Source organism: Cervus elaphus, chromosome 16 (assembly GCF_910594005.1).
Source record: "Cervus elaphus chromosome 16, mCerEla1.1, whole genome shotgun sequence".
Taxonomy (NCBI): domain Eukaryota; kingdom Metazoa; phylum Chordata; class Mammalia; order Artiodactyla; family Cervidae; genus Cervus; species Cervus elaphus.
Genome location: NC_057830.1, coordinates 4,184,730 through 4,204,347, shown reverse-complemented (window position 1 = coordinate 4,204,347; position 19,618 = coordinate 4,184,730). Strand labels below are relative to the sequence as shown.

Here is a 19,618-nt window from a genome sequence, read left to right as displayed (position 1 = left end):
AGACATTGTTTATTCTCTTTGTAATATGATATGATGTAATTACTCAGTAATACTGTCAAGGTAAAGAGAAGAAAACTTTCACACACACACACACACACACATATGGTTGGTGAAGTCTGGGGAAGAGCCTTCTTGTCATTTGCCCAAATCCTTTTCATTTTCAACACTCAGAATTAACGTGTCCATCTAAAGGCTGTACCAACCGCATGAACAGAGTCCATAACTTCTCCAGGTTCCTCTCTGCGTGTCTGACCCATAGCAGCACTCATCATGGTGTACTGTAAGTATTTATTTTTTATTGGTTCATATGTCTTTCTCATTAATGTATGAGGGGCACAAAAAGCGTAACCCATTTCCTTACAGATCTCATTTCCCTGGCATGCCCCATTCATCTCCCAGGTGTTGAAGAGGGACTTCCCTGTGGTCCAGTGGTTACGACTCCACGTGCAGAGGGTGTGGGTTGTTGAGATGTTTGATGATTTACTGAACTGCTATAAAACCTTCTGCTTGATGAATAGCTGCTAAGTGACTTTTGCATGAATAATTTCCAACCTAAATGAATGCTGAATCTGCTCAAAATCTGAGGTCCAAACAACTATGATGGTGTGAAGCACACATTGTTAAACTGGTATCAAAATACATGCTAATTCATACTAAAAACTGGAACATTTGGAATTTCACTATGGGTAAAAAAGGATATAACTTCCCCCCTCCACACACATACGTAAACTAGATAGTTCTTATGTGTTGTATGCACTGAAGCCTCCTCCGTTTATCTTAAATTATACAGGTGGGGATGGGGGTCATGTTTTCTTTGAGTCAAAGTGTTACAGACTCTGGTGAGCCCTGAGATGGTTTCTGTATTTTATCTATGAAAGCACTGACATGAGAAATGTACATTCTAGAACTGGAACCAGTGAGTGGAAGGTACACAGATGCTGGTAAATGTGTGGAAGAACCATCTAATAATTAGATCTGCTTAATAACATAAGCTGGCATGAGCGCTACTGATGCCCTTCAGTAAAAGAGGAATCCAAGGAACATGGAAGACAGAACTACATGGGTTTCCTGTCCCAGGAATGAGCCAGTTAGCCAATAGGGGTGATGTCCCAAAGATTTGCACTGGGCAGACACCAAGACCAAAGGAGTCCTATTTTCTCTTCCAACCCTGACCTGTGTGATCCTGTTTCTCTGCCAATTTGGAAATGAAGACTCAGATGCTCAAAGCATCTCTAGCAAGTACCACTGCAGCAAGAAGATAAATGCAGAGTTCCTGAAGGCTAAGACATGCTTTCTGCCCCAATCCTCTACAGATGTGCTTTGAAATGAGTTCTCTTCCTTACAACTCTCCTTTCAATTTAAACCCCAAGTCCCAGACAAGGCTTCTCAGAGATGCCCAAGAAGTGGCAGCGTTAGTGTATTTGTGTGTGTGTGTGTGTATTCTGAGTTAAAGGATCATGTTTTAGATACCTACTTGGGGAAGGCCTGGCAGACCAGTGCAATTTTAAAACCCATCCTATTTTATTTTGACTTTAAATCAAACTAAAAGATGCAGAGCGCTTCCAGGGACTCTGACACCATTTCTTTTTGGAGACAGTAGTTGAAATGGGTTTCTTCATTAAAAGAAAAAAAGGGCTATCAAAACAACCTGAGACTGAAAACTACTTCATCCCTTGGCAGCTCAGTTGGAGGGGTAAACACCACCGTGGCCAGCCTGATGTTAGAAGGAGCGCGGCCAACGGGGTCAGAAGGCAGGTTCACCTCACTGTTGGGCCAGTAACCACGTGTAGCCTTGGGCTTGCCATTTCTCTCTGAGGCTAGTTCCCAAACTCAGTCAAGGAGGTCAACAGGCTGTTATCAAAGGTTTCTTAATGGTTTTAACACCCTGTGGTTATGTGAATGCCTCTCCCCCAGGGTCCCACCTATTGTCCGGCTTCAGTGAGTTTCAGTTTATTCAGTGTGAGAGACGCTATCTGGGCAAGACAGTGCTGTCACGGAATCTCCACCCTCATGTGCGGAGGAGTCAAAAAAAAAACCACAAGGAATTCAGCATAAAGAGGGAAGAAATCATAACCGAAGAAATATCTTCTTTATCTATGTCCATTTCCTCCCACGAGGAAAAATGGCAGTGTGGGTTGTACATTACATATAGCTTTCTGTTTCCCGTTTCATCTTAGCACCTGCATAGCAGAGATCTTTACAATTCGTTGCATATGCTCTCTCCCATCCCCCCCAATCAATACAGCACCTGAGGCCTAAGCAGCACCTCCCTCCGAGCTCCTCCCCAGACTGAGACCCTTCCTCACGACAGAGTATAGAAATAACAAACATGCCCCACGGTTTTATACAGTTGCTAGAACGTTTTTTCGTTTCCAACAAATGAAGACTTTTCCTCCTTTCCTTTGAATAGTAATTACACTTTACAAATGTGCGTTTGTTTTGCTTCGCTTGGTTCTGTTCAGTTTGTAGAACAAAAGGGAACGCCCGCGGCCAGGAGCCCGCGTTAGCAGAGCTTGGCTGTCATCTGATCCGACTGTTTGAGGATCTCGGTGTTGTAGAGGTCCAGGGCGTGGTTCACCCTGATGATCTCGCTGTTGGTCAGTTTCAGGCGGTGTTTCAGCATACAGGAGAACAAGTCCAGCTGGGGTTTTCCCGGGGCTACAGGGGGGGCCAGGCGATTGATTCGGTCCCGAATATCCAACAGGAGGAGCATGACGGACGAAGAGGAGTAGAACTGGCCGCCCTGCGTGTAGGACTGGTTGACCTGCTGCACGGCGCTGCGCAGGAGGTCGGCGTTGAACCTCAGGCTGTACCCGAACACCTGCACATCCGAGATCTTGATGTAGAACTGCCTCTTGGAGGGGTCGGACAGGTCCACCGGGCCCTGGCCAGTCTCATTGCGCAGGAGGGTCGGGAGCCGAGTCCGACTGCGTAGGTAGATGTGGACCGTCTCGAAAAACGTTTTCCACCGGTTGCCCAGCAGCAGAGTCCAGTTGTAGCACTGGCTGTTCTGGAGGCGGATCTTCTCCCAGCGCGGGTAGCCGAACTCGCCGAAGGGCATGTTCCAGCCCTCCGAGTGGCTCCCGCTGAACGGGTTGACGTAGACGAAGAACATGGGGTCCAGGCTGCTGTTGCGCATCTGGCAGATGCGCATGGACATGCCGATCACCATGTGGATGAAGTCCATGCGGTTCTTGTTGCTCTTGAGAGTGAGGGACAGGCGCTTGCGCCACCGGGGGTCGAAGAAGGTGTCGAGGCGGATCTCGTTGCTGATGAAGGTGGTGTGGACATACAGGCGCGAGTCCATCTTCTGCAGCAGGTACTTCAGCTCGAGGTCCTGGAAGTCCAGGTCGGTCTCGAAGCTGATGAACTGCTCGCTGCGCTCCGAGTCCACGTTCTGCGGCTCGCAGCGGCCTCGGTACAGCTTGTAGCCCTTGTTGCAGGAGCCGCAGAGCGAGATGTTGGCCAGGCTGCACATGGCGCAGCTGTTGTTCCCGCCGATGATGCAGGGGATGGGGCGCTGGCACAGCGTGGTGCTCCCGTGGCACACGCAGCTCCTCTGGCTCTCGAGGAAGGTGCCCCAGAACCCGTTCTCGTTGCAGTAGAGAAGCGACTGGACCCTCGCAAGCCACTGCTGAATTGTCCTGGGGGACAGAGGGGAGATGGAGAAGATTAGCCATCATGGGTGGGCTTGTGGTTCTCCAGCTGCTCCTGCAAAGTGGGGCAGGGTGGGGCAGTTATCACAGGAAGGGCGCTGAATGTCATTTCTAGGAATGGCAGCGTAGCCCTGGGTAATGTCGCAGACCAGCTATATGACCTTGTACTTCACCCTTCTAATGTTCAGTGTCCTCGTGTGTAAAAAAGGAAGGGGATGGAGTAAAAGTGTTCTTTGAGGTCCTCCCAGCTTTCTACATCTATTATTCATTCATCTCAAAGATGCTTGATTCAGAAAATTAAAGTGTATAAACTCAAAAAACCCTGCTGAATGACAACAGCTTGTAGAAAGTCGGCAGTAAAGAAGAATTGAGGGGTTATTTCTTTTAATCTACACCTGATGTTTCAACCCTCTTCACAGATTCCTCCCATTCCTCCCATAACATCCAAAAACTTCAGCAAAAAACGAATTCTATCTTATATTACTCTGGAGATCATGGCAGTGCTTCCATACTGATGATCTCACGTGATCCTAACACTGCAGTTTCAAAACGTATAAGAAAAATGCTATTTCCCCATTTTTCTCCAAAATTTCAGTTCAGTGAAATTTCCATCACAGTACGGATGTCTAGGTCCCCCTCCCCACAGCCCCTCAACACTTTTATAAACGAACCCAAGCCTGTCCCCAGATTCCAGCCTCTGGAACATTCCAATGAAGACAGATACTCAGTCAGATAAGAAGCAACAGAAAAATAAGTTTTTTTTAAAAAAAAGATGTAAGACAGTCAGCTTAGCGGCCTCTCATCTTTCCTCATTTCTGTGCAAGTCCCCTCTTGGCCGTCTTCCACACTAAGAATAATTCCTTACATGTGTCTAGCACTTTTTACCCTCCCATTTCTCACTTGAGCTTCACAACACCACCCCCAAAATAGCTTGCGACTTGAGGTCAGTCTGAGATTGCTTTGAGTCCCGGTTCCTCCACTCCTGAGTCCAGGGAATGCTGGCGGTTTCCCTCATCTCCCTAATCACTCCTCCCACACTAGGCTGTGGTAAGGATGGCATGAATTTTTACGTGAAGTCTTAGCCCCTAACTCGGTAGGCATTAGGGGCTCCATAAAAGTTAGGTTCTTGTTATTCCTGCCAAGGGACTCTCAGCTCCATTTTCTAGACATGGCAAGAGAGGTGAATAATACAGCGAGTGGGCAGAGGAACCTCCTGGCTCGAAGCCAAGGCTTTTTTTTTCAAACAAGAGTCAAGGAAGCATTTCTTATGGCTGTCGAGTGCCGCAGTATACTGATGGTGAGGATGACAACGGCGGCAGTGGTTCCCGATCCCCCATTTTTTATTTTATTTTTTAAATTTTAGGCCATGCTGTGCGGCCTGCGGGATCTTAGATCCCCAACCAGGGATCAAACCCATGTCCCCTGCACTGGGAGCCTGGAGTCTTATCCGCTGGACTTCCAGGGAATCCCCAGTTTAGAAAACTGGAGACAGAAGCCCTTCTGCATTGTACTGCATCTCTGGTAGGACGTGGTAGCGATCCCGCTGTTCTCTCATTTCCTCTGCCCAGCCACAATCGCCAAGCCCAAGAACCAGGAGGCAAGCAGCGCAGCCTAATCCTGAAAGGCACGTGTGCTGGCCCAGGCAGAAGTTAGTTCGAGGCTCCGCTCCGTAACCAGGAACAAGTCACTTCATGTCTCTGAGACGCAGTGTCCATATGCAAAAGAAGAATAATAAAGCCTATCTTAGGCGGTGAGGGAGAGGACTGAATGCGACGATGTCTTTAAAGCATTTAGCACAGAGCCGGGCATAGACCAATTATTAAAAAGGTAATAATAGGTATTCTTATCCCAGAGAATAAGCTCTTCCTTTGAAGCTACCGAGAGGCTTTCAGGATTTCCCTATCTCTCTGGGGTGGAGGGAAACCATTTGGTTCCTGGGACATTTGGAAATGGATACTGTTGAAAGGGCTTCCCAGAATGCTGCCGAGCTTATCAGCTGAGAGAAAATGGAGGCATAATTAGAGCGCTCCTTGAAAGGGCTCTGCCCTAAGTCCAGGGAACGATCCTGGCTTTGGCAATGAAACCTCCCCCACGACATTCAGAACGCTCTACTGCAGCCCCTGGTTTTTCCCTCAGTTTCCCCTCCAGGCTCTAAGGCTTGAGAGAGGGGAGCCCTCCTTCTCTGAGCATGGAGCCCAGAAATGTTTGCTGAATGAATGAGCGGACGAACAGTGAGGGAATGAACAGACCAAAATTAATATTTTTTCTTACTTTTCATTAAACAACAACAAACTCAGCTTCTGTCTCCCAAGCTGCAGTATTAGTTTTCAATCCCTTCCACCCACACAGCTCCAGGCCTCGGAGGTCTCTGCTTCGCGTGGACCAATCCTATTACAGCCTGCAGAACAGCAGAGGGCCCAGCCTTCAGCAAACGGAGCCGGAATCATAATGAGCCGCGCGGCTCCCCGCTCCGGAGCCAGAGCATCGGCTGAACATGGGCTCTGAGTCATCGGAGAGTGCTGTGAGCCGCAGGGGCCCGCCACACGTCTCCGATTGCGTGGTTCCATCTGACCAGAGCGTCATTTCAAAACGCCCCTTTCAAAGGGCCCACACTTAGCCCCGTCACTCCCTCTCCAGGCGACGGGACAGTACCCCATTGAGAGCTCCTCTGCTCCCATCTGCAAGGCATTCTATAAGCCCGGAGAGCGCCCCCTTTCTCGTGTCTCATCATTGGGGCCCTTTGTCAGGGCCGCCCCCCTCCCGCTCCCTGAATCAATGCCTCCTTGTGGCCGGGCTCTCAGCACCCTGGGGGCGGGAGGGAGGGGGCAGATGGAGACCCCCGGGGAGGCCGCCGCCGGCGGAGGGGCGAGAGGCCGATTAGGATTCCAGCCCTGTCGAGCGGGAGGCGCCGGGGACAGAGGCCCTCTGAGGCGCAGCCGAGAGCTGCCTGGCACCTGCATAATCGTGAGGCTGTGGGCCGGATCAAAGAAGGCATTAAGGGTCCAGAGGAGGGCCGAGAAGGAGGCGGGCGCCGGGAGGGGGCGGGAGCGCCGGCCGAAGGGAGAGAGCAGAGAGGAGAGAGGTGGGGCCCCGAGAGGCCTCGGTGCTGGAGGAGGCGCGGGAACAGGGGCGACCCAGAGTGAAGGAGGAGGGGGCGGGAGAGCGGGGAGAGGTGATGGGGTGAAGGCAGAGGCAGAGCGTCAGCGGCTCAGTCATGTCCAGTTCCTTGTGACCCCGTGGACTGTAGCCCTCCAGGCTCCTCTGTCCGTGGAATTCTCCAGGCAAGAATACTGGAGTGGGTTGCCATTCCCTTCTCCAGGGGATCTTCCCCACCCAGGGATCGAACCTGGGTCTCCTGCATTGCAAGCAGATTCTTTACCCTCTGAGACACCAGGGAAGCCCGGTAATAAGAGTGGGTGGGATGTGAATGAAGCAACTCAGCCAAGCCTTGCAGTGCTGTGACTCCCAGAATCAGGGAATGTAGACCCCTGATGGGCCATCTGCAGGCAAACAATCCTTTTCTGAAGCGGGGCAGAAAGAGTGGTCAAGCAGGGTAGAAATGTTAGTTAAGTCCCAATTCCCAATGTCAGTGAACTTTCCCTAGATTCCAGCCCTTCGTTTTGAAGAGATGAGCAAAACCAGAAAAAACAAGCTCATCCCAGTTTTTTGCATCCCTGTCCTTTTAGCATGAGGAACTTCTCACAATGAGGACTCCACCACCATCAGAGCAATCTCTTGCACCTTCTCCACCTCTAGCTACTGCTCTGGGTAGCGATCACATCACTGATACTCAGAAACCCTTGAAACCAGCCCGGGGAGTCAGTGAGCGGCTCAACTGCCAAGCGCTGACTGTACCTCAGGCTGTGTGCTGGAGTTCTCCCAGAGCAGCGTGGATACCCAGGGACGGCACAGACAGCGAAGTCCCGAGAAGCAGGCGGACGTGTCTGACACCACAGACTTAGTCCACCTTCCACATCAAGCTCTCTGACTCCGGCCTGGGCTCACTTTCCAACGAACCACAGTGTAAAATTATAGCCAGCCAGAGGAAGGAAGCAGGCCGTAAGAAGAGACGTAAATGGAAATAATGGGAAAATACTGAAACTTTGAACGTGTGAAGGGCCTATTGTCACATTCCTGGCTTCCCCTGGACCTGCCAGGCATCCCTCTCCTCCATTCACAGCTAACTGGAGCTCAGGACAAGCGCGCAAGGAGAGGCTGGGGGCCAGGGGTAGGAGGGGCGGCGGTCTGTAAATACCGTTTCCCAGGCTGGCTGGTGACAGCCCGCCTCAACCCTGGCAATGCAGGGGCAGTTTAACAGACCAGCTTCGGCGGGGGGCGGGTCTGACAGGGGCTGACACAGTCCCCCCGCAAGGCAGTACATGTGCGGCCATGAGCACCAAATTTTCAGGTGCTTTTCTCTGTCCGTGCAGAGCCAAAGCATCTTGCCTTTTCAGCCAAAGTTGAACTTCAATACGTCCAATCCAGCATCTTTCGGCTGGATGGGACTCCAGTTCGTTCTGATGGAGTCGGGGTGGGGGGAGCGGTGCGGAGAGGTGTTGATGAGAAGAAGGGAGGGAGGGCAGAAACCTGCATTTTCATTCCTAAAGCTGGTACCCCCCCCCAGCGCCTGGTAGGCAGGCTCCCACAGAGGCGACACATGAAGCGGCTTGGACCACAGAGGCAGAGGACCATCAAGAAGCAGCAGCCCTGGAAACATCCAGCCCACCTCCCTCACGTTTAGACCTGAGCCTTGAGGTCTGGTGAGGTGGAGGGTCGATGTTTCCCAGTGCTTTCTCTATCATGGCAGCCAGCCTTTATCCTCACAGTAGCCCCGGGAGATAGGACTCCCTCGTGATTTCCATCCCACCGAGAGGGCTCGGAAGACCAGAGCGGGCTGTGACGTTCCCACGGTCACACCGCGTGGACACAGAAGGTAAGAGCTCAGGATGTCTCCATCCAGACCCAGAGTGCCCCCCAGTCCCCACAGTACTGTTCCTACCCTCGCAAACCCAGCCCGGAGGAGGAGCTAGACTGCAGTCCCCGGAGACGCCCTGCTGTTCCCCTGCAGGCTTGGCCTCGGCCTCAGCCAGGCTTTGCCGAGGAACTGACAGGCGCCCTGGAGACACAGCTGGAGCCGCTGGGCATTTGCAGGGCAGAGGCTCTGCCCCCCAGGGCTTCCCATCAGCGCTTTCAAAGGCGCACGCCTCCCTCGCGGAACCACCCGGGTGGGGAGCCCAGGCTGGGATTCCTAATTCTAGCAAACTTCCTGCTGATTTTAATTGGAGGTTTTGCCCGAGACAGGAATACAGTGCCAGGCCAGTGGCATTTTAGGGAAGATCATACAAATCGAGTGCCAAGGAGAAAGGGGAGAACAGCTCTAGGCTCAAAGAGAAAACTAGAATCCAGAAGACTCATTTGCCTACCGGAAGTGTTTGTTTAAAAGGGAGAGGAGTTTTCTTAAAAAAATACTGAAAGTGGAATTCTGAATCATTATTTATGCTCTGTGCTTCTTCCTTGATATTTCTGTGACACTGTAATGGGTGTCTGAGTAATTCCTGAGACTCTACAAATTGTGTACTTTATAGACCAGAGACTAGGAAGACAAACAGTTGCTTTTAGGTTTCTGATGATGTGCTGTTTTGGGGGGTATGCTGTGTGTGGCTCTGAGTGTGTTACAGTTGACAGTGCTAATAAAAGATGGATATACCCACGCATGGAGCTCTGCTGAAAGAAGCCTCAGGTTATGGACATGCTAGTGAGAATTGTAACCGGCCATCAGACCCACCCAGTGTTCATTCTCCCCACATTTGTATTTAGTTTTAATCATTCCCCTCTCTGAGCTCCTCACTGACTTAATAGTTTCTTCTTCCTTCTCTCCGGTTTTCACATGATGTCAGAGCCTCCTGGAAGAGTTCACAGCACTGGGAAAAAAAGACCCGAAGAAGAATCCTGGGATCTCTCCCCACGATGCAGATGTTTTCTGGTCTGGCGTTGTGCCGTGAAGGCAACAGGTCTTTTGCGGGGAGGGCAGAGGCCGAGGGCAGAAGGCAGGAGAGGAAGAGTAGCAATGCAAAAAAGTCTTTAAAATCAGACTGTCAGGAGTTTAACTGGGGAGGATTATGAAACAGTTTTGGCAGTTACAGTTTTGTGTCTGGAAGGAGGTGACAGGCAACATTTTCAAGTCTGGCATTCTGCTTTGGGGCATGGCTGTGGTGGAGGCAAGGGAAGGAAGGATCCAGAAGCCTCCTTGGGGCTGACAGAGAGCCTAGAGTAGCAGGAAGCTCCCAGGTGGAGAGCTTACTCTTCCTGGGCGGTGGGCAGGCAGAACGGCAGACACGGGCCAAAAGGCACGAACGCTGGAAGTGGCCGGTCAGGGCTAATGCGCTGCATCCTGAAGTACATTGGTGGCCCTCGAGGTCAGTGACCCAGGCAGCGAGGGGGACTCAGCTGAGGAAATGCTGGGCCTGCTCTACCACTCTTTTGCTGTGGATATTTGACCTTGGATAAATCACTTCACCTCTGTGATCCTTAGTTTCTTTATCTGTCAAACGGGAAAGGTAATAATACCCACCTTACACTTTATTTTCAGAACGAGAATCAGACACACAAAACTCCTGGGAGGTTTGCAGTGAAAGGGCGCTATGATTGACCATTAGCCATTATTATTACTGAGGGCAAAGAATAACTGTGTTTCACAAATGTTCCAGGTAAAAATACTCCTCTCGGTTACTAGAACAGCCCAGTTGATTATAGCTTTATGTCCTAATCTCACTGGTCACTCACCTTCCACGGTTCTAATGAATGCTGTCACCATGAAGCTTGAAGAAAGAGCTAGATGTGGCTCTGGAGTCAGAAAAGATGGGGTATGGAATCACAGCTCTGCTGCTCATTACTTAACCTTCAGCTAATCGCTTGTCCTTCCGAAGCTTCAGTTTTCTCAACCACAGAATGGAATAATAATACATTACTTGGCGGATTGTCTTAAATATCAGATAAGATAATGGATGCAAAGCTCCTGACATAGAGTAGGTGCACACTGTCTCTCATGAAAACAAACTATTGTGTTCCTCTTGAGCTCACAAAGAAAATGGTGCTTTTGAAATAAGTACAGATTTAAAAATCCAGGGAAAGAATTCAATAATTGTTGCTGGATCCATTGAATATTGATATTAAAACAGCAACCTCAAAATCTCTTATTGACACAATCTCTTCTATACCCCAGTTTCACTAACAGAGAGATTACAGGTCTAAATGTGAAAAGTAATACAATAATAACATCACTAAAGCACCTTTTAGAAGAAAACATAGAGGAGCATCATCATTATGAGATTGGAGTAGGTAAAGATTTCTTAACATAGCTCACCATAAAGGGGGAAGAAAAACACATTGATTAATAGGGGTATATTAAGATTAAAACATATCCATCAAAAGATACCATTCAAAGAGTGGAAAGACAAGCCTGAGTTAGAAAATATATTTGCATTACCTCTACCCAATCAAAGACTGTATTTATAGTCCATAAATAACTCCTATGCTTGCTGGATGCTGGGCTAGTCAAAGGCATTTCATACTGCCTGGGTCTACCACTCCTCTCTGAGTCTCTTTAAACCAGAGGAGATGCAATTATCACGATTTACATTTTTCTTCACAAGGTTCTCACTAAACTGTTTAATAAATGTGATATGCTCCCCACGCCCCCCCCCCCAAAAAATGACCAAAAGGGGAAGCAGGAACTGATATGATGATATGAACAGGGTCATAAAAGAGGATATTCAAAAGGCAATAAGCACATGAAACTCCACCTCATTAGTCATCAGGACCACGTCAACTAAAATTGATACTACTGTAGCAGGACGCTACAATCAAAATGAAAAGGACGAGAAGCACTAAGTATATGTTTATATCCACAAGGATATGGAGCAGTGGAAAACCCTTCTGTGCTACCTGCAATGAGCACAGATCATTGGCTCAGCAATGTTGGGAAAACAGGGAAGTACCCACTGAAGCATCTCTACAGCTGAGTAACCCCTCCCCTAGTGGACACCCAGCACAAATGCGCACGGAAGTTCACCCCAGGGCACGTGGAAGACAGCATCACCGTCCTACACAGCCCCATCCTGGGGACTGTGCAACAGGAGAACGGACGTCTAGGAACACAGCGGAATACCCTTGAGAATGAATGTGCCGAAACCATGCAAAACAGTGTGGAGGAATCTCACAGGGGAACGAAAGGTAAAAGAAAGCCAGACACCAAAGGTCCGCACTGTGTAAAAGAGGACAGACTGCACCAGAGGGGGAGCGGCCACGAGAGGCGTGGCTCCCTTGGGGAGAAGCCTGGTGGCGCCTGAGGGGCTCGAAGAGGACCCGGGGCTTCGGCCCTGGTGCTGACGCCCTGCTCCTGGGCCTGGGTGCTGGCTACGTGCGGGAATTCATTTCTGTGAAAATTCATCTTGCTGCACACTTAACGGGATTTTCACTTGCTACATAACTCTAACACTTCCATAAAACATTTACCCAAAAAAATCATCCTTTAAAACAACCAGAAAAACACTATTAAGGCAGCAATATGTTACATTTTTCTATCAATTTTAAACTTTCTAAAGCTCTTCCAATGGGTTCTCTGATTTCGATCTGCACACATTTTCTGTGTCATAGGTTGGGTTAAAAAGGGTATCAGGGATTTTTAAAAATATGAAAAACTGGGCTCAGAGAGGCGACGTGATGTCCTCAAGGTCACCAGTGAGTTGTCATATTGCTAAGATTACAACTGGCCCAGGTGTGAGTTTGTTGGGCGATGTGGAGGGTGGAGGTGGGGAGGAGCATAGGGAGATGGTGCTGAAGAGGAGGAAGCGCTACAGAAACGGTTAGAACTCAGTTCTATTTCTGACTCAATCCTCTGAGCCTCTGGATTCTATTCTGAACAGGAAGCCACTTCTGAGCCTCAGGGAAGAAAAAGAAAAAAAGAAAAACTAAAACAACAGAAAGGGTCTGAAGACGCTTATTTTCTTGCCTTATGTCAGCCGAGTGAGCCAATTGCCCTACCTGCTACGAATGCACAAGGACACCCAGGGGCAGGCCTGGAGACATCCCTGGTAGCGCTGGGCTGGACAAGCCTTGTGCATCTCTCACACGGGAGTCAGCTGCCGGCACCCATCTCTGCCCCTCACCCCGACCGTGCACCCTTGGGGTGCGGTGGGGTTTGGCTTCACTGCTTTCTTTACCCCCATAAATAGAAAAGAAATGCAAAACATACTCTTAGTGAAAAGCTTCATTGCCCCCATGGGTGGGAGGGTACTGCTAGGCTTCTGTGACTGAGAACAGGCTGCCCAGCTTAGGTTTATCTGTGGGCTAGTACCTCTTCCTCAATAGGACAGTTGAATTCACACTCAAAATGGGTCTTTGTCATGAATTTGCTACCCCCTCCTAGGGTGCCTATGGTACACACACACCCGTAGGTCAGGGACCATGAAAGAAAGTGAAAGTGAAAAGTGACCGGGGTCTCCTGCATTGCAGGAGGAGTCCTTACCAACTGAGCTATGAGGGAAGCCCCAGGGACCATGAAAGCCGCAATTAACTATGGTGTGTGGAGCGGTCTGAGTGTTTAGCACGGCGGATTTTCAGAATTCCAGAGTGGAATGATGCCTAGACACGCCTTGGTCCATGGGAACCTGAGAATAACCTACTTGAGGTTACAAGTAGTACCTGGAGCCCCAGAAGCAGAGTATTTCCTTGGAGGAGGGAGGCATCCTGCACATAGCCACAAATGGAGACAGCTCAGCTCAGCCTCCCCTGAGGGGACGCACAGCCTTTTCCCTAGGTGACTGTGCGCGGGGGGAAGGAAATAGTCACACTTCTCAGACATTACTGGACACAGGCTTTGGACGGATAATCTTTCTAGGAGACACAGAACGTCACTGTGGTCTACTAATCAGCAGAGGTGTTTACGGGGGGCGGGCGTCAGGTTTCAGCGGAGCTTTCGTTCGGGTTCTCTCGGTGAGTCTGGCGGTTAATCCCTGTGGTTATTTCCCCAGTCTTCTGGAATACTCTGCAGCTGGCAGAATCCCCCTCCTTCCCACTTCTGGTATCCTCTCCAAATAATAAAAATTATACTATGGAACATCCTCTCTCTCTAACCAGCTTCCAAGAAGACAAAACAAGAACAGCAACATTTACCGAGGCTGAAGCATAAACTATAAGATAAATCCACTAAAACAACCGCTGTCTGATTGACAAAGGTTCTCAAGGGCAGGTTTGTGTTAGAAAATATTTCTTCACACGGTCCGTGAACAGTGCACTCCCCTCTGTACTAAAATGCGTCACAGTGGAAAAAAAACAAACAAGTGAAAAACCCACAGTGTACAGCGGGTAGCCTCGCGTCCTCTGACATCCTGCCGCGGACAGATCTCTGGTCCCTCCCCTCGAATCTGACGGATTCCCCCACGCCTTGGATCACGGACACAGGGCAGAAGCGAGTCCCTTAGTTTACGGACTCAGCTCTCAAGGGACCGGTAGCTTCTACTTCTGTCTCTTGGAAAATTCCCCTTGGAGCTCTGAGGCCACTTATAAGCAGCCTGACCACACTGTTGGAGAGAACACACGAGCAGACTCTGAAGAGGGGAGCTGCCCAGCTGAGCCTAGCTTTCTGTTCCTCTCTGCGAAGGCTCCGGACATGCAAGCAAAGCTTTCTGAGAACCTCCAGCCCGGCCCAGCTGCCAGCGGAATACCAGTGAGTGGCTGCAGGTAACTTCCTATGCAACAGAAGAACTGCCCAGCCAATTCTGGTGCAAATTTCCAACTCATAGATCAAGGGCATAATATCACGATCGATGCTTTAAGGGCCTCACTTTGGGTCACTTTGATAAACAGCAATAAGTATTCAAACTACTATATACCCTGAGCCCTCAGAGAAAACCCAGGATCTCTCTTCCCCATTCCATTACTACCAAAGTTATATAACTGAATGAGGCAGAACTTTAAAAATGCCTCCTCCCTCCCCAGGATTCCAGGCTCTAACCCCAGGACCTGTGGATATGGTAAGATATCATTCCCAAGACTGTGTCCTGATATTTGGCACAGAGATTATCTAGGTGACCTAATCTAATTAGAGATGCCCCTGTAAGAGCAGAGAGTTTTCTCTCCTGTTGGCAGAGAGAAAATTTGGAGAGATCTGAAGCATGAGAAGGACTTGCTGCACCTTTGTTCCTGTGAAGGTGCAGGGGTCCACCTAGCAGGACTGGAGAATAGCCTCTAGGAGCTAAGAGTGACCTCTGGGCCAATGACCAGCAAGGAAGAAGTAACCTCAGTCCTACAACCACAAAGAAGGAAGTTCTGCTAACAACCAGACTGAGGTTTGAAGAGGGTTCTGCTCACAACCTCAGCATCTTGACTTCTGCCTGTGAGACATCAGCAAAAGACCCAGCCACATCAGGCCTAGCCTTCTGACCCATGAAAGCTGCAAGATAAAAAGTGTTGCTTTCAGCCTCTAAATGTGTAGTGGTGTGTTACAGAGCAATACACAAGCAATATATTGTGTATATTTGCAAGGAGATCAAACCAGTCAACCCTAAGGGAAATCAATCCTGAATATTCATTGGAAGGACTGATACTGAAGCTGAAGCTTCAATACTTTGGCCACCTGATGAGAAGAGCTGACACATTAGAAAAGACCCTGATGCTGGGAAAGATTGAAGGCGGGAGGAGAAGGGGACGACAGAGGATGAGATGGTTGGATGGCATCACCGACTCAATGGACATGGATTTGTACTAGCTCTGTGAAATGGTGAAGGACAGGGAAGCCTGGCGTGCTGCAAGTTCATGGGGTTGCAAAGAGTCAGACACGACTGAACGACAGCTCTGTTTCATTTTACTCTCTAATAAAATGACAGGAATAGATTAGATGGTCTTTTAGGCTTCTGACAGCCATGACGTTGCATGCTTTTGTAATTTTAGGCCATTTAGCCTTCCTGAGCTTCAGATTCCCAAGGTAAAGCACAGGTGCAGGCCCAGTCCTTGGAGGTTTTACTTTACCTGCTAGATCTCAAGATCTCTGTAAACAGAAGTGTCTTATTCACCACCCTACCAATACCCGTTGCACAATGCCTGGCACTTAGCAGGTAATCACTAGGTATCTGCTGGATGGAGGAACTCATGGATGAATGAGTCAAGATTTGGTGTAATTATTAATGCACATATTCTCCAACAAGAACAAAGGGCTATGCCCACACAGGAGGGCAACAGAAGAAGGGGCATCATTTCATCACACTGGGCTGGTCGTTAATCTCTGTAAACCTTAGTTTTCTCACTGGTGCCTGGGGAGTCTAAGCCTTGTTCTAGCTCTACCCTCTCAGGTTAATATAAGCATCAGATAAGACCACTGCTGTGACAGTCCTTTGCAAAACAAAATAATCTATATGTAAGGTATATCTGTCTTGTACACAAGGTATTTGTCTTAGTAATAGTTTACTTTTTAGAGCTAGGAATGCCTCTAAGCCAAATGGGGTAAATTTATTCCCTAATTATACTCGAGACTGAGCATCTTCCTGCTGTTATTTTGGCCTCTGCTGGTTAGCAGTCCTGCCACCTCTCAGCAGGAGTTGTACCTGCTGGGAGGCTGAGCCATTAGCATCTGTTTAAGCAGAAGGTGTTAGAAACTCAACTCAAAGGAGTCTGGCCGAAGGCTGAGGATCTCGCTTGTCAGGAACTCACAACCTGTGGCAGCACACCGAGTGATCTGGGTCACTGCCACTCCACCTGGAGGAACGCACTCTCTTCCAATAACTCATCCTCTTCCACGGCTGTGGGCAGAAGAACCCACCCCTTTAAAACTTTCAGAGAGAATGGTTCTGTGACCAGACAAGTTTTAGACAATAGGCACATGATCCCTTCTCTACTGATGTTTTTAAAAAAATTTAACATTTCCTAAACTTATTCAACCAACACATTCCTCCCCTCCCCTCACCCCTTCACCCTTTTCCAATATCCTATCGATGCCCTTAAGGGAATTAAGTTTTGCATGGTTTCCACCAAGTGCACACATTTTGGGATGAGACCATATTCACGGCAGTGAAGAGAGGCTTCTAATCCAAGGTGAGTTTGGTCCCCAGACCAGCAATATCGGTATCATCTTGGACCTGGGACCCATCCCTACCTATGGAATCAGAGACCTCGGGGGAGGGGTCCAGCCAGCTGTGTTCAAAAAGCTCTCCTGGTGATGGTGAGGACCACTGCCTAGCCCACAGATCAGTGGTAAAGCTCATGTCAGCACAGGGGAGAAATAGCGAATCCTCTTACATCTGGGAGAGAGATTCCATTGATTCTCTAGAGAACATTTCATAAGTGCATTCCTGGTATTTTTCCCCAAAGGTTACTCATCACCTAAAAGGGGATATACAAATTCCACAGCTAGGTATTCAATCCCTCCACAATTTCACTTCAAAATACTGGTCTAATCTTATTTAATAACAATTAGGGCAATCCCACTAAGAGCTTGCATTTGTTTACCGTTTACTATATGCTAAGAACACTAGAGATCACTTCAAGAACATTAGAGATACCAAGGGAACATTTCATGCAAGAATGGGCTCAATAAAGGACAGAAATGGTATGGACCTAATAGAAGCAGCATATGTTAAGAAGAGGTGGCAAGAATACACAGAAGAACTGTACAAAAAAGATCTTCATGACCCAGATAACCATGGTGGTGTTGACACTCACCTAGAGTCAGACATCCTGGAATGTGAAGTCAAGTGGGTCTTAAGAAGCATCACTACGAACAAAGCTAGTGGAGGTGATGGAATTCCAACTGAGCTATTTCAAATCCTAAAAGATGATGCTGTGAAAGTGCTGGACTGTCTATGCCAGCAAATTTGGAAAACTCATCAGTGGCCACAGGACTGAAAAAGGTCAGGTTTCATTCCATTGGAATGAAAGAAAGGCAATGCCAAAGAATGCTCAAACTACCACACAATTGCATTCATCTCAAACGCCAGTAAAGTAATGCTCAAAATTCTCCAAGCCAAGTTTTAACAGTACGTGAACTGTGAACTTCCAGATGGTCAAGCTGGTTTTAGAAAAGGCAGAGGAACCAGAGATCAAATTGCCAAAATCTGTTGGATTATCAAAAAAGCAAGAGAGTTCCAGAAAAACATCTATTTCTGCTTTATTGACTATGCCAAAGTCTTTGACTGTGTGGATTGCCACAAACTGTGGAAAATTCTGAAAGAGATGGGAATACCAGACCACCTGACCTGCCTCTTGAGAAACCTGTATGCAGGTCAGGAAGCAACAGTTAGAACTGGATATGGACCAAAAGACTGGTTCCAAATCAGGAAAGGAGTACGTCAAGGCTGTATATTGTCACCCTACTTACTTAACTTATATGCAGAGTACATCATAAGAAATGCTGGGCTGGATAAAGCACAAGCTGGAATCAAGACTGCCTGGAGAAATATCAATAACCTCAGATATGCAGATGACACCACCCTTATGGCAGAAAGTGACGAAGAACTAAAGAGCCTGTTGATGAAAGTGAAAGAGGAAAGTGAAGAAGTTGGCTTAAAACTCAACATTCAGAAAACTAAGATCATGGCATCTGGTCCCATCCCTTCATGGCAAATAGATGGGGAAACAGTGGAAACAGTGACAGACTTTATTTTGGGGGGGCCCTCCAAAATCACCACAGACGGTGACTGCAGCCATGAAATTAAAAGACGCTTGCTCCTTGGCAGAAAAGTTATGGCCAACCTAGACAGCATATTAAAAAGCAGAGACATTACTTTGCCAACAAAAGTCCATCTAGCCAAGGCTATGGTTTTTCCAGTAGTCACATATGGATGTGAGAGTTAGACTATAAAGAAAGTTGAGTGCCAAAGAATTGATGCTTTTGAACTGTGGTGTTGGAGAAGACTCTTGAGAGTCCCTTGGACTGTAAGGAGATCCAACCAGTCCATCCTAACATTCTCCATTCAGTCCTGAATATTCATTGGAAGGACTGAAGCTGAAGCTGAAACTCCAATACTCTGGCCACCTGATGCGAAGTGTTGACTCATTTGAAAAGACCCTGATGCTAGGAAAGATTGAGGGTGGGAGGAGACGGGGACGACAGAGGATGAGATGGTTGGATGACATCACCGACTCAATGGGCATTAGTTTGAGTAAACTCCGGGAGTTGGCGATGGACAGGGAAGCCTGGCATGCTGCAGTCCATGGGGTCACAAACAGTCAGATCCGACTGAGTGACTGAACTGAACTGAAGAACACTGCATGTCTATCTTGGGTGATCCTCACAATAACTCTGGGGAGAAAGTACTGTTATTATCCTCATCTTAGTGATGAGGACACTTAGGGCCAGAAGCTCTGAGCTCACAACTCACGGTGATTTTACGCCAGACTGGCTGCTTCCAGACCCCGTGTACGCAATCTTGACTTATGTGCTTTCTCTGATTTCTTATTTCCCATGTCTGGGTGAAATCAGTGTCACATTCAATTCTTCATAAGTATATGCTGTTTTCTTAAACAACCATTCTTTCCACTCCAAGTTCAAAACAGCATCATCCTTCAACTTCCTTCTCAAATCCTGGGTCCCTCACGTCAGTTCAGCAAACGCTGTGTCATTACACGCCATGTTACCTGTCACTGGGGGGTCACCCTGGTGAACAAGAAGAGTAGAATCCCCGCCTGCCTTCCCTGGTGGCGCAGGGGATAAGAATCCCCCTGCCGTTGCAGGAGACACGGGTTCGATCCCTTGTCTGGGAAGATCCCACATGCCCTGGGGCAACTAGACCCATGCACCTCAATAACCGAAGCCTGTGCTCCAGAGCCCAGGAGCTTCAAGTACTGAAGCCCATGAGCCCTTGAGCCTCTGCTCCACAGCAGGAGCGGCCTGGGCGCTGCAAAGAAAATCAGCCCCGCCTACCGCAACTAGAGAAGAACCCGTGCAACGGTGAAGACCCAGGCCAGCCAGA

General features: G+C 48.6%; 1 protein-coding gene across 1 annotated transcript in view; it reads right to left on the bottom strand.

The window, feature by feature from the left end:
• Positions 1-1,584: 1,584 nt before the first annotated feature.
• BRINP1 (BMP/retinoic acid inducible neural specific 1) overlaps positions 1,585-19,618 on the bottom strand; it is a 190,987-nt gene continuing 172,953 nt past the window's right edge. The window contains exon 8 of the mRNA XM_043870531.1: positions 1,585-3,644. Coding sequence (XP_043726466.1) covers positions 2,504-3,644 — 1,141 coding nt within the window. The 3' untranslated portion in view covers positions 1,585-2,503. The remainder of the gene's footprint in view (positions 3,645-19,618) is intronic.